General features: G+C 42.8%; 1 protein-coding gene across 3 annotated transcripts; it reads left to right on the forward strand.

Moving 5' to 3' along the window:
• Nucleotides 1-32: 32 nt before the first annotated feature.
• Nucleotides 33-13,261, forward strand: LRIF1 (ligand dependent nuclear receptor interacting factor 1). Of its 3 annotated transcripts, none has more exons than XR_007244648.1 (5): nt 33-253; nt 6,399-7,896; nt 8,797-9,051; nt 10,088-10,684; nt 12,309-13,261. XR_007244648.1 is itself a non-coding variant. In XM_048498400.1 (5 exons), the coding sequence occupies exons 3-5, from the start codon at nt 6,577-6,579 to the stop codon at nt 10,535-10,537; spliced, it is 2,025 nt and encodes a 674-aa protein (XP_048354357.1). In that variant the 5' UTR covers nt 110-253; nt 1,702-1,966; nt 6,399-6,576; the 3' UTR covers nt 10,538-13,261. The 3 variants fall into 3 exon arrangements, 2 of the variants coding, with proteins under 2 accessions (XP_048354355.1, XP_048354357.1); XM_048498400.1 differs by adding an exon at nt 1,702-1,966 and having other exon boundaries at nt 110-253; nt 10,088-13,261; XM_048498398.1 differs by having other exon boundaries at nt 10,088-13,261.
• The last annotated feature ends 1,428 nt before the right edge of the window (nt 13,262-14,689 follow it).

Below are 14,689 nucleotides of genomic sequence, written 5' to 3' on the forward strand. Positions count from 1 at the left end.
TAAACAGGAAGTTACTTCTTTCTGGCGCTAGGGGGACTGAGGGGTATCTGGTCGAGAACATTCTAAAGGCCGGAAGTGCGTCATAATGTTTAGCTTTAAGGCACGAAAGAGGTGTCCAGTTTGAGCGAAACAAGTGGTTTTGCGCCTGGAGTCTTCTGGTCGCGATGTCCGGAAGAATGGTGGATGGCGCTCAGAGTGTGGACGGGCAGTTGGAAAGGACGGAGCATCCCGGAGAGGCCGCAGCCTCGCCTTCGTGAGTAACGTGGTTCAGCTTCTCTTCAGGACTTGCTCGCGTTTTTGGCCGGGGCGACTCGAGAGTAGCGTTGGGCTCCGGCACTTGGCGAGGTTGGGTTGGAAACTTTTCACGAAACGTCGCCTTTCTCTCCGGAGCCTGGCGGCGGACCTTTTGCAGCGCCCCCTGGTGGCGGCTTCTTTCGAGCCGGCTGTTCAGGGAGGCGATTGGCTCCCTCTAGCGGCCTCTTTCCCCAGATTGTCTGGCGAAACCCGCTTTTTCCCTGCTTGCAGGGCTTGATTGCGCGGCTCGCGGCGCGGCGGGGCGGGGACCTCGGAGAGGCTCTTGTTCTGAGTCGCCTATACGCGCAAGGGTTGAGAGAGTGAAGAAGCGAAGGCGAAAAGAGACGTTTCAGAGGTGATGATGGAAATCCACAGAGCAGCTCCCTAATGGGCGAAATCATAACAACCAAAGACCTCGAGGGTTTGGTTTCCTTAACGGTGTCCCAGAGTCTCTGGCCTGAGGCAGGGGTCCTCATTGAATTTATAATAGGGATGTCCTCGGATAGTTTTTTACTTTGATACTTTGGACATTTTTATTTAGTTACTTAATTTATCCCTTGCCTTTCTTCTTAGTGGGTAGCCAAAATGACTCACCTGTCCTCCTCTCTGTTTAATTATCCCAACAGTAAAGTGAGGTAGGTTAGGCTAAGAATGTGGGACTGGCCCAAGGTCATCCCGCTAGCTTCCGTGGCAGAGTGGGGATTGAAACCTGGGTCTCCTCAGCATTTCCAACACTAACCTCTATAACAACACTGGCAGTTCCCAAGATAAGGGTGTCCTCATTGGGGTGGATTGGCATCATCTTTGGAATCTTAAACAGAAGCATAAGACTGAATCGGCAGGTCACAAAATAAAAGCAATACAGTATAATTACAAAAACCAACACATTAATTTTTTTTAAATTACTATCTATAATCTGCTTCTCATGCAGGCTGGTTCTTCATAAAAATGCCTTCATAAAAAACCCCCAACCCTAACATCATCAGAGGGGGAGGGGAGGGAGCCCAGCAGCTGGACCTGCCCTACCCACTCTAGCGTAGGGGGAGGGAGGGAGGGGTGGCAAGCAAAGGAAGGGAGGGGGACAATGATTGAAATGTGAGCACCTACCTAAGTTACTTATTCAAGTCATTCCATAATGTGATGGGTGAAACTTAACGCCTTGAACTGTTTCAGAGGCCTTTTCTGTATGCACAGTTTACCACAGATTTCCCCAGTGGTCTAATCTTGTGTCCTGGAAATATTTTCTTGTGAAATCACTTCGCATACCTCCCAACACCCATTGTTTTGCGCCCCCCCCCCTTTTCAGTTAAATTTATTCCACATGCTACTGCTGGAAATGTTCCTAATGGTGATGGGATATCATCTATGACACAGAAGACCAACCCCTCTCCTTTTTTCTTTGTGCAGGCGCTCTGGCATTAATGTGCAATTACATTTTGAAGTGGTAGTTCAAAAAAGGTTGAGCCTCCATTTCTACTATTGAGAACTGCCAACCCAAAATAGAAACCAAAACAACTCCTGGAGCAGGTGCCATTACTTGGAGGAAAAGAAACACATAGTCCTGCCAAAGAACCACATTTTCATTTCTGCAGCAGTCCTTTGTCAATTTCCTGCTGCAAAATCTACTTCCTTTGTCAGTTTCACTTGCTCCTAACTACAAACTCTTCTTTAGGTAATATTGTTAATTGAATCATCCTGGCTTGTTCTGTGCAGTAAAGTTACATTGCTAATGTGATGTAACAAGGAGATTCTTTTTAAAGTATTCCTTTCAAGATTATGGAATGAGGGAGAGGAGGAAATGGCTGAGGGGGAGTCTGGTCAACTACATGTAGGCGCAGACAACGGCTATGTGCATGATGGGGTGGAGAAATGAAGACTGTTTCAACATGATCGCATGGCTACTGGAAGCTGACTCGTAGATTTTAGAAATCACAGTAAAAGTTCTTAAAGAAAACAGTGAAAGAAAAATGAAGGAAAAACATTTTCAGAACCAAATGGAGGAAAAATCATACAGAATTAAAAGTAAAAAAAGTAGAATTTGGTGGCAAGATACGTTATAAACAGCTTGTGCAGAAAAAGGCAGAAACTAATTGGTAAACAGTCGAATGACTAAAGAACAACTGTCATATGGAAACTTGACCTAGTTCTAGATAGGAATATGTTCGTGGTGTTCTTCACCTGCAGAATTTTCTAAATTGATTTCAAGGATAGATCCATGTAAAGGGCATGGTAAAGGTTAGCCTTGAGGTCACTCTAGCACAAATCCATAAAAACAGCAAAAAACAGTCTTCAACTGCTATAAATAAACATTTCCCATTCATAAAAAAACATAAAAACAGCCGAAAGAGAAGGAACTCTTCAGTTACAAGCCTGAAGTACGATAAAGTTGACACTAGACAAACCTCAAGGGGGAGGGTATGGGAAAAGTGATTTGCCATCTTTCACAAAGCTCTCCCTGCTTTCCACCTGCCTCACTTCTGCTGGTGGGAACACCTCCTTCCTACATGCCCAGACTCTGCTGATGTATCACCAAATATTGTGGGAGACACCAATAGAAAGGTTAACCCCTCCCCTAGCAGATACAATGGCCCCAGACCATTTAGGGCTTTGAAAGTCAATACTAAAACCTTGAACTTGATTTCATCCTCCACATAGAGCCAGTGCAGATGGCAGAGCACAGGTTACATATGTGCCCACCACAGGGTCCCAGTAAAGACCTGAGGAGAGGCTGCAGCGTTTGGGACTCCTTAGTTTGGAGAGGAGACGTCTGAGGGGGGATATGATTGAAGTCTATAAAATTATGCATGGGGTAGAAAATGTTGATGGGAGAAATTTTTCTCTCTTTCTCACAATACTAGAACCAGGGGGCATACATTGAAAATGCTGGGGGGAAGAATTAGGACTAATAAAAGGAAACACTTCTTCACGCAACGTGTGATTGGTGTTTGGAATATGCTGCCACAGGAGGTGGTGATGGCCATTAACCTGGATAGCTTTAAAAGGGGCTTGGACAGATTTATGGAGGAGAAGTCGATTTATGGCTACCAATCTTGATCCTCTTTGATCTGAGATTGCAAATGCCTTAACAGTCCAGGTGCTCGGGAGCAACAGCCGCAGAAGGCCATTGCGTTCACATCCTGCATGTGAGCTCCAAATGGCACCTGGTGGGCCACTGCGAGTAGCAGAGAGCTGGACTAGATGGACTATGGTCTGATCCAGCTGGCTTGTTCTTATGTTCTTATGTTCTTAAGACCTCTGCTGCCACATTTTGCACCAGTTGGAGCTTCCAAAATAAACCCAAGGGCATTCCTGCATAAAGTGAGTTGCAGTAATCTAATCTAGACGTGACTGGTGCATGGAACACTATAGCTAAATCAGTTTGGGACAAATAGGGTGCCAATAATCTCATCTGGTATAGATGATAGGAAGCCTAGCAAGCCACGAGTGTGACTTGAGCCTCCACTGGAAGGAAAAATGAAGTATTACACCAAGAATGCATCTATTCTTCCCACAATCAATTTCAAACCCCATCCCTCCCTGAAACCAGGGAGATGCTTTAGGCACCTGAGGAAAAGTTTCTACTTCAAAGGCAAAAGAGAAAGAAAAAATCCAATCCGTGGGTCAGTCTGGCTTGGAGGACAATTCCTTCCTCCCAAAGCGGTTATACCTCTGGGTTTGCTGAACTGCAATTTCTCTTCCCCAGCACACTCGTCTTGTCAGTGGATCAAAAACAGGACAGGTAGAAATGCCGGGGCTGGAGTGGGCATCCCTGGTCAGCGGCAATCTACTTGGGACCCTGGAGGGAGTGTAAGTGGCAGCCTGCCCATGTTGCCATTCCGGGTCTGGCTCAGCTTGACACTTCCAAGCCCCTCTCCTCTTCCTGCCCACATTCTCCTGGCCAGGCAGGAAGCCAGTGGCTCTGCTCCACGCAGAGCCTTTTGCCTTTTTGTGGCTGTTTTTGCAATGGCAGCTGGGTGCACTTGTGTGGCCAGGCCTAGCCTCGCTGCCTGGAGGAGTCACAACTGTGGTCTACCTTTGGCAGGAACTGGGCATCTGCAGTATTACTCATGCTGGATTGTGGCGCATGGCAGGAAAGCAGCCCTGAACCTGCGTCTTCGTGGGCAAGCTGATAGTCTGCTATGTGTCTAAAGAGTGGTGCCAGAGAGCATAAGGTGGATATGGTGAGCCCATGGGGAAGCCCCCCCCCTCCCCCGAAACTATTTCCCCACCTGTGCTTGCAGCTGTCGAGGCCCTGCTGGTTGCCCCACCACCCCAGGCAGGGGCGGCTCTGCAGGATTCTGAGTCATCACCCTGGAGGAGGCCATGTGCTGGGGCCTGCTGAGCCCCTGCATGCCATGCATGTAAAGTGCAGTGCTGGAAGTGGGTTGGCTCCAGCAGGCTGTGAGTGGGAGGCGGCTGCAGGGCTGACTGGGCGCACACGCACACTGACCAAGAGAAGAGCCATCCTCCTCAGCACACACAGGGAGGATGTTCTTCAGGAACTATAGGGCGCACAAGAAGCAACGTACTTGGGACAGGGTCAACAGCAGCACTCCCAACCTTGCTGCACCCTGAGCTCCTGAGATGGGGTGACCAAGGGCACCCCTTCAAGTCGCAATGGCTGCCTCATGTTAGATAACCCTCTAAGTGGGCACAAACAAAGGTGTGAGTGGGTGCCATGGCATCCACAGACCCCACATTGGGGACCCTGGCCCCTTCACTATTAATTGTGGACCCATCCCCCCATGTCACCCTGCCTTTCTTCAGGAGCTTTACTCCAACCTGTAGGTCAGACAACAGAAAACAATCAAACATAGCAAGAACACACACTCCAAACAGTAGACATAAACCCAGACCCCGTTCTCACCTGAGTCTGAACAAAATGAATACACCGAAACAGACCCCTCCACACTGGGGAAGAATAAACAAACAGAACGGCATGTCCTCATTCTCTTTTCTCCCAAACCAACAACTCAGACATCCCAGTCTCCTCTCTGCTTGGGTCTTTCTGCCTCAGTGCAAGGCACATTAAAGCAGCATTATGTGATCACCACTTCAAAACACACTGTGTCAAGGATTCTTGATTTTCAAGACAGCGAGGCCAAGAACCCTTTGGCTCTTGTCCCATGGTTCACGCCTCAGTATGAACTTTCCCTTAAATAAAGATGCCTGACAATGAGGCAGTCAAAGGAGGTGATTCAACATTAAGTTGTTACAAGCTGGGTTGTCAACTCAGGTGCCCAGCCTTTTTTCTTCTGCTTTCCCTCACCACCATTAGGGCATACAATGGCCTGTCAGGCACTTAACAGTCCATCTGTTACTGAAGTTTGCAAATCTATTATTAGGTGGTGGTGGTGTAACCATTGCTGAGCTTAACAAACGATGTTAACTTGTTTATTAATATTGAATTTTAACCTTGTAAGACTCCCTGATCCCAGCCTTGGCTGGGAGTGGGTATAACTCAGATAAATAAACAAAGGCATCTGGCCACTGGGGAAATAGTTTGTGTGAACCAGCTCCTCATATGAGCCCATGCAGTTTTTCCCACACTGTGCCAGTGTGTTTAAAATTGCATGAAGTACACAGGGAGTGTTTTTCATGTGCTTTAAAATCCTGGCTGTAACTTAAAAGCAACCTATAAACTCAGTTGTTCTGGACTCACTAAGTTATTCACATACACAAACTAAGTGAGCATTGGTCTCCCTGCCCCCACTCGAAGACTATTTTTCACTGTTATACTCTGTTTCACATAAACATGTTAGTAGATTGCATATTCCTCTCCCACAGAACAAAGCTTGCCGGACCTTATTTGTTGTAGAACACTCCCTTTTGGCACAGACGGTTGTGTATCAAAGTACCACGTTCAGTAATGCACAAAATAATGGTTTTGATAAAGGCAGTGTGTAAAAATGAATCATTATTCTCATATTCATTCAAGACTATATTCTGATGTGGAAGCAAACAATTTTTTCAACCACTGCACCTCAACTGACCAAACTAACATCTTTATGTGAAACAGATTATAGCCTTACTTTGACTTGTTCATTGTATTCACAGCATATATATTAGTGCCTATTGCTTATGTGATCCTTTTCCCCTTTTAGGGTTGCAAGTGATGCATACCGAATAGTTGAGACCACTGGGCAGGATGGAAAACAATTTCTGAAGCTGCTTCCCATTTCTAACATTTTGGGAAATGTGGGGCCTGTCATACATTCTCCGGTTGTGTCTGATAATACAAACGTAAATGCTTCTGTTCCTGGTTTTGTTTCTTTGAAGACTATGTTCTCAAATATTTTAACATCGCCACTTGATAAGATACCTACTGTTCTGACAGCAGCTCCTGGAAAGTTAATCCTCCGAAAACAGTTGGATGAAGTAGAACTAGTGAAAGTAACCTCCGTTGTTAATCCAACTGTAACAAGCCCTTTTGTTCAGAATAATTATGTTTCACCTGATAAATTATGCTTGCAAAAGGATACTTCTTCAATGTCATCAGTCAAAAACGATGTTTTAACAAATACCAAAAACCTTCCACTGACTGTTAATTCTTCAATTCTGCCTCCTGGACATCACCTGCAGATACCAGCTAATGCAGAGGTGAAATCTGTCCCAACATCTTGCTTGCCCCTTGCTGTCCAACAGAAGATATTGGCTATGGCAGTCACAAATGCCTCTGTGACATCCAAACCTGAAAAGCCACCAAATATTATTTATGTGTCGCCAGTAAGAACAGTGAAAACACCTTCTTCCAAATGCTTGCAAAATACAACTCCAACAGCTGCTGCAGAAGTGGGGAAACCTTTAGTACCAACATCTGCACACACAGCGGTCAATAGTTTTGTTCCAGATGAGGTATCATGTGATAGCCAAAAACCCCAGGAAACTCCTATGAAATGGGTCGTCCAGAAAAACCCACAGTCGTCAGCCTCTTGCCTTGTTCCTGTGAAGTCATCAAATTACATGATATCGAAGATGTTAAAAACTTTGGCTGATAGGGAGAATATAAAAAACAGTCCTTCTGGCATTCTGCCTGCCTGTTCTAATAGTCTTAGTGAAAGCCAAGAAAAATTAAATTCTGTTAAAGATAATGCCTTGGTGTTGTATAATGGGAAGGTCTATCTGCTGACAAGGAAAGGATCCAGTGCCGGGTCAGCCCAGGATGACAGACAGACATCAGCCACGGCTGACACAAACGTCAGAAAACACGCATCACAGTTAACTAATTCAGTTTCAGCTAACTCAATAACCAATCAAGTTGTCAATCTAGTATTGTCAAAAAATAAAAGGATTGCGCTTAGTGCAAAGGATTCAAAGTTATGGGAGAATGTTAAACCTCCTCTGTGGCCCAACCTGAACAAGAACTTACAAGTTGCACCTTTTCTTGTAATATCACCACAAGGGAATATGCAGATAGGCTCTGTCGAGCAACAGGAGGCTGTGTCAGCATCAGAAAACGTTCCCGTTGGAATAAAAGCTGATACTAAAACAGTGACAGAAGAAAATGTGAACATCAACATCATTCAGAAAACTAACTCTCCTGAAACTACTGCCTTAGAATCATCTGCAAATTATGATGCTTCCAATGAGGAAGAACAAAAGGTAATTTTACTTGCTGGGGAAAAAAAGTACTTCGGTCTTTCTATCTCCCCCTTTGCACTATAGAATGTTGAGCCCTTAAAGCTGCTCCTGAGAACCAGGAAACCTGTGGAAGCAGCATGGAATGTGGTACAGGGGCTGCAGGAGAAAAGGGACTGGAGAGAAATAGCCCTGCTCTTTTTTTGCAGGAATAGAAATACCCTCCCTTTTGCCCAACGCAACTTTGGCCCGAACCCAAGTGTGTCAGGCTGGAAACTTCAAGCATGTTTTCAGTATTCTGCCAATATAAAAATTGTTGCAGTCAAAAATGACTAATTTAAGTTCCTCACTAGCTACTAAAGAACATTTTTGTTATGCCTACTAGCAGGACTAGTGAGAGTTACAAACAAAATTAATGTGGAATTCATTGCCAGTAGATGTAAAGGTGACCACAAGCACTTTGGCCCTTTCCACACAGGCTAATGAAAGCGGGGGGAAAGCAAGTTACATGAATCCGCCCTTGCCCCGGCCCCTTCTCATGGCTGAAAACCAGTGCACTGGCCAGGATGTGCACCTCCGCACCAGGGCGCATGCCTTCACACGACGGCACATCTTTTTTCCTTCCCTGCCAGCCTTTTTTTCTTCCCTGCCTGACCCCCCCCAGGCCATAATACAGCCCATTTCCCCTGCGTGGCTCCGCAGATGGGAGCCGGGGAAGGGTTTTTCAAGAATCGTGCGATTCTCTTGTTCAAACGTGCCTCACAGCCATGACTGTTCACTCTTAGGAAACTGCAGAATCTCAGAATGTTGGTTCTGTTTCCAGTAACGGCAGGGGAACCAGAAGCCAATGGAGTTTAAACGTAGTTTAAACGTTCTGATATCCTGGCAAATGATTGCTAATATGTTGAATGCTTATTATTTCAGATTGAGAAGATAAACTCAACAGGAATGGCTTTTCAGAACAAACAAAAGGAAGTGCAACACAGAAAACAGGACACTGAGATCAGAAAAAAATTTGGTCTGGTAAAAGAAGAAAGAGTACATCTCGAGAGAATACCTTTGCTAAATTCTGTTGTAAAAATGGAAGAAACTGAGTGGTCCAGTAATGTACCTTTAAATGACTCTTGCCAATTGCTAGAGGCAATAACTGTGAAACCTGGACCCGAAGAAGAGGAAATGGTATCTGAAACATTTACATATATTTATATTAGTAGTCTTCACCTATATTGTAGTGTATAAAGGACTGTGAAGTCTCAGACGGGAGATTTGCTGAACCAGTGTGATGTAATGAAATGTTCACAGTTATTCTGACTGTTGAGCAAACAAACCAGAATTTGTGATGAAAGCATGAGAACACTTGGAAAGACTCTAGTTGGTCATAGGTGTTCGGGGAACTGGGCAAATAGGGATGCTGAGAACTAGAAAGCCAATTGGAAATGGTGATTGAAAGTGTAGTGAGGAGGAAAGAGCTCAGAAGGCAAGGTCACTAAAGGAAGGAAGCACAGGGTAAATAATAGACTAAGAAGAAGGAATTTGAGGTGAATAAGCAAATAGAGGACATGAAAAAAATAACAGTAGGGAGGAAGAGCTAATGAGGCAGGGACTTTAAAGAAGGTGGACACTGAGATGTTGCCAGACACACAGGAAAGATGTTATCTTTGGAAATATTTTGTCTTTAAAGTTGGAAGTAAAGAATGTGAAAGTTTACTGGGTTTTGGAAGTGTGTGGATGTCCATGATCATTCATTTATAAAATTTGGTAAGGCATGTTTTTGGAAGGTATATGGGTGTTTTCAAAAAAATTCCAGACCTATATTTTCTCATGATTTTTAACAGGCTATAGAAATCTGTTTGAACTCAAGGCAAATAACACACTGATGGCAAGTGAAGTAGAGAAGCTACAATTCAGAACATGACAATGATTAAATCAGAGTTTCTAAATAAAGGGTTGAGTCCAGCCAGGTTTTTTCACTCAGTCTTGCCCTGTTCTCCTTACTACAGCCCCCTTTCTGAATGCCCTTTGTTCATGCAGATCCCACACTTTGGGCAGTCAAAAAGGACTCTTCCTCCCATACTCACTAGCAGAAGACCTGGTTGTGTCCAACCCAGTGATGCATCAATTTAGCAAATGGATGAGGGTGTGTGTGTTAACTTTAGGATTAGTTTATAATGCTATTGTACTCCAATGCCATCTAATTCTTTTTCTTGGCACACAGGTACTTGGGAAACAGGATCTAGACATAAAGAGGAAAGCTGAACTACCTGAGCCAGCGCTGGAAACTACAAAGCGGAGGAAAACCTCAAGTCCAAGTTTAGATCACGATGACTGTTCGTCCGTGATGAATAACCCAAGTAGTTCTTGTGGACAAGTGATATCACAGCAAGAAAAAGCTACAAATTCACTGCAGTGTTTTCCAAGTGGGGATTCTGACTCAAATCCTTGTATGCAGAGTAATGAAGAAAGTGAAGTTATGTGTCCTGCTTTACATGGAATTAAAAATAACACCTCTTTTACTGCATGTTCTCTTGGAGAAGATAGTTTTCTGTCCAGTCCCCCAGACCTAGAAGAAACAATAAAAGATGAAAGAATAGAAAGACTTAAAGTCCTTCTGAAGAAACAAGAGAAAGCACTGGAGGAGATGCGCAAAAAACTGCAAGAAACGTGAGAGAACAAGTACATAGTACAGAAATTTAATCATTATTTGAACAGAATAATTGAGAAAAGGAATACAAGTAGTCACATAAATCGGATGATTGTAATTCCTTTTGATGATAACCAGTTGATAATAAACCTCAACCCTGTTGAATCACTGGTATGTTACTTTTGGAATGTTTCACATGAGAAATTTAATTTTTTAAGTAGCAATAAGTATTTCTACTTTCTCTGAAGCTGATAGAATGTACCAAGAAATTTTTGCTGTCTTTTCCCTTCCTTTTCAAAATTTATATCCCTTTAAATCTGATTCCTGTTCATCTAGGTTGGTATGTTTTATAATCGTGCTGGAATATATTTGTTGATGAAAATAAATTCACAGACATTTATTTGTGGAATGGATATGTGGATCTAATTTTGTTTTTTCCTCATTATAGAAATAAATTTTGAACTGTTCCGTATAGAATAACATTTAGATTAAAAAAAAAACAGTAGTGTGTTCATCCAATGTAATTGTTTGCCCAATTAGTGTTCAGTATCTTTGGAACAGATATTTTATGCATATTTTTACTATTCAGTATTCATCTATGTTTGGACGCTACATATTTTAGCTATTCAGTATTCATCTGTGAAGGCCTGGAATAATATTAAGATCAACTGTGAGATTCTGCCTTATTCAGGAGACCATGCCAGACAAAAAGCTTTGGGATAGATATGTTAAAACAGGCAGGTGCTTTAGATGCATGGGTAATGAAAACAGTTGATCTTTAGGAAATTTTCTGCAAAACCTGTCTTGCAGTATTCCAGAAGAGAAAACAGTTCCTATAGCTATGTGATTATTTAGTTCAAGTTCACTTGATTGTTGCATTACTTTGTATCCATGTATCCATTTACATTCTTTCAACTTAAAATTATTTAAATGGATTAAAGTTCCATTATAGAGGATGGTGCAAAGTTGTTTTCTGTTGCCCCAGAAGGTTGGACCAGAACCAGTGGGTTAAGAGAATTTTCAGCTAAACGTTAGGAAGAACTTCCTGACAGAGCAGTTTCTCAGTGGAACAGGCTTTCCTGGGAGGTGGTGGCTCTCCTGTGGAGGTTTTTAAGCAGAGGCTAGATGGATCTCTGATAGCAATGCTGATTTTAGGAACTTAGATCATGAGAATGGGCAGGAAGGATTGCATCAGTGGTCAGCTCTCATGGCCCTTTGTTACGTGATCAGAATAATGCTGATCACCACTGTGGAGTCAGGAAGCAATTTTCTTTTAGGCCTGATTGACCAGTGAACCTGGAGGGGGTGTCCCCCCCCCCCATCTTCTGGGCATGGAGCAGAGGTTACTGAGATTGTAAGTGATAAGGTAGTTGTGAATTTCCTGCATTGTGTAGGGGGTTGGACTAGATGACTCTAAAAATACCCTTTGACGCTATGGCCCCTTCCGCACACGCAAAATAATGCGTTTTCAAACCACTTTCACAACTGTTTGCTAGTGGATTTTGCCATTCCGCACAGCTTTAGTGCATTATTCTGCATGTGCGGAATGAGCCATTGTTTTTATTATTTCAATTATTCTTTTCTTAGCTGCCCCCTTTTTTTAGCTCATAGAGCATACATCCTGTCAGTGTTTGTGTGGAATTGGTTGTGTGGAATTTGGAAGTGAGTTCTTGTCTCCAGAGCTCAGTTGAGTTGAGCTGACCATGTTTGATTGAAAAATTACAACATATATATATATATAGTTTTTCTCCAACAATGGGGCTGAATAATACCTTCATTTTGTCCGCGCCTGTAGAAGATGAAATTGGAATGAGAAAAAAAACCCAGCTTCATTGCTTTGAGAAAGGAGATAATTATCATTCAACAAGATGACCTGAAGAGAGAAGATTCCTACTTGTTTCAGAAAGGTGAGCAAGAGTCATGCATTTGAGCTTCCAAGGAAAAAATCTTTTTTTCTTTGACAGAAGGTTTGTAAAAGAATATTGAAACATTAGCCCTGTACTGAATGTGAGAAGAGTTTGATAGTTCAAAATGATACCATTCCAGAAACTCGAAGTCACATAACAGTCCTCGCCCATTATTTTTGTGAATGGGATCATTCTGGTGCTAAAGCAATACAAGTTTATTTTCTGGAATAGGTAATCATAGCCCATCTGCAGTAGAGAGGAACATGTAGCATTTTAGTGTGATGTATGATTTAGAGAAACCCAGACAAGGGGCAATAAAACATCTACTTGCTGTCCTTTCTCCTCTGACGGGAGATGCTGCTTTTTTGTCTCTTAAGGCCCTAGAGCCAAAGTGCCAAAACCCAAAGAGAAGGGTGCAGCCAGTGAACTTCTGATTTGTAACTGGGAATATTATTGATGAATTGGGTTGTGGTGGGAAATGGTGAGTAAATCTTCCCCCCCCCCCCCCCCCCCACGTTATTACTTTTGCAAACATGGGGTGACTCCCAGTCTGTAATCTAAGATATACAGATGTTCCACTGTATATGCCCCTTGTCCATTATTTTTCTATCTCTGCCTACTCTAGTCTTTGATAGTCTAATCAAGTCCTAGAACCACAGGGCAATGAACCTCAGAGGTATGAAGAGGTCTGGATTATGTTCAGGTAACAAGAAGCATTGTTTTATGTTTGTTTTCTCCAGTCAACCTTACCATAGTTTCATTTTCTGTAAGTTGTCTCCTAACTAACTGTGCTCCCTGCTTAACTAAAAATTGCTGCAATAAAGCTGTTTTAGAAACCAAAGTGTCTGGTCCTTGGAGGAAAGGAATCCCTTTAGAATGAATTACATCAGCCCACTTACACCCAGAAGTAACTCAGGCTATGTAAAGACATGAGCAGTGGGGAGGGAAGCACTAGGGCTGGGAAGAGTAAACTCAAAATCCTTTCTCATGCACATAACTCCAGCTGAGGTGGACCAAAGATTGTGGCTTGGATCTAGTGATACACAAGTGGAAACATAAATGGACTTAGCTAGTTTCAAATCCAGTTGTACTGTAGAGACCAGCAAGGTTTTTGGGGTATAAACCTTCAAGAGTCAAAGATCCCGTCTTCAAATATGAGTTGGAGTGGAGATATCTGAATCCTTATATCCCAACCAGAAGATGGGCTGTGTGGACTACAATCTGTTTTACTGCAGATTAACATGGCTACCCTTTGAATTGACTTAATATAGTTATGCTTGTGCAAGAATGTGTGCAACACTTAGTACTTTCTTCCCTGTGTATTATAGTGGCCAGGAACTGGTTTCACAAGGTCTTGCATAAGCAGAGATGCAATTAGGAATATAAGTCTGACGGTACAAATGGCTACTGCAGTCTTTTTGTTCCATTTTTTTTCTTATACAAGAGTTGCACATAATTGGAAACTTTACACTACATCCAACTGTATCACTTTCAATATTATACTATGAAAATTCCAGTAACTGGAATTTCTTGAGCAGTGGCCTTTTTCTGGTTTTTATCCAGTTTGGATAGAAGGAGCCAAATTGGATAAAGTTCTCCCCATGAATCCAATCTCCTTGGGAAATTAGTGCAAGTGCCAAGCTTGGCAGCGGCATGCGAATAATAACTGTGATAAATACCATTACTTTTGACTTATCCCACGTTACTGCTTCAGAAAAACAATCTTAGGAGCTTATGTTCATTAAGAATCAGAGAAGCATCAATAGTAAAACAAGAACCCAGGTAAAATCTCAATCAATTATAAATACACCAGCGCAAAATTAAAAATTTACTGCTATCAAAACACCTCCATAACAAGTTTTCCAGTAGCAAATCCAGAAGCAATCTTGAACTGCCAACTGTTAGAGAAGCTGCAACTGTGACCAGGCCAGCTTGTAGAAATGTTTCTGAACTGGTTTTCCTTCTGATCCGTAATAGTTCTATCTTATCTGATTTAACTTTATTGTTGTTGTTTATTGGATTCAATATGATGCCCCTCGCCTTTTTAGTTTCACTTTCAGAGATTGAACCGGAGATGCTGGGAGAGCAGTGAATGGATCCTTGTCAGAATTATTTAAAGACAGATGGTTGTGTAAGGGACCTGATTTTGATCAGAAGGGTGGGAAGGGTGCTTTACAAAAGAGAGTCAGAAGTGGCGTAGTGATTAAGAGCAAGTGCATTCTAATCTGGAGGAACTGGGTTTGATTCCCCGCTCTGCCACTTGAGCTGT

This window comes from Sphaerodactylus townsendi, linkage group LG05 (genome assembly GCF_021028975.2).
Source record: "Sphaerodactylus townsendi isolate TG3544 linkage group LG05, MPM_Stown_v2.3, whole genome shotgun sequence".
Classification (NCBI taxonomy): Eukaryota; Metazoa; Chordata; class Lepidosauria; order Squamata; family Sphaerodactylidae; genus Sphaerodactylus; species Sphaerodactylus townsendi.

Coding starts and splice junctions, on each gene's coding strand:
- LRIF1 (XM_048498398.1), top strand. CDS start 165: ATGTCCGGAAGAATGGTGGATGGCGCTCAGAGTGTGGACGGGCAGTTG. Junction 7,897..8,796: donor CCAATGAGGAAGAACAAAAG/GTAATTTTACTT, acceptor TTATTATTTCAG/ATTGAGAAGATAAACTCAAC. Junction 9,052..10,087: donor GACCCGAAGAAGAGGAAATG/GTATCTGAAACA, acceptor CTTGGCACACAG/GTACTTGGGAAACAGGATCT.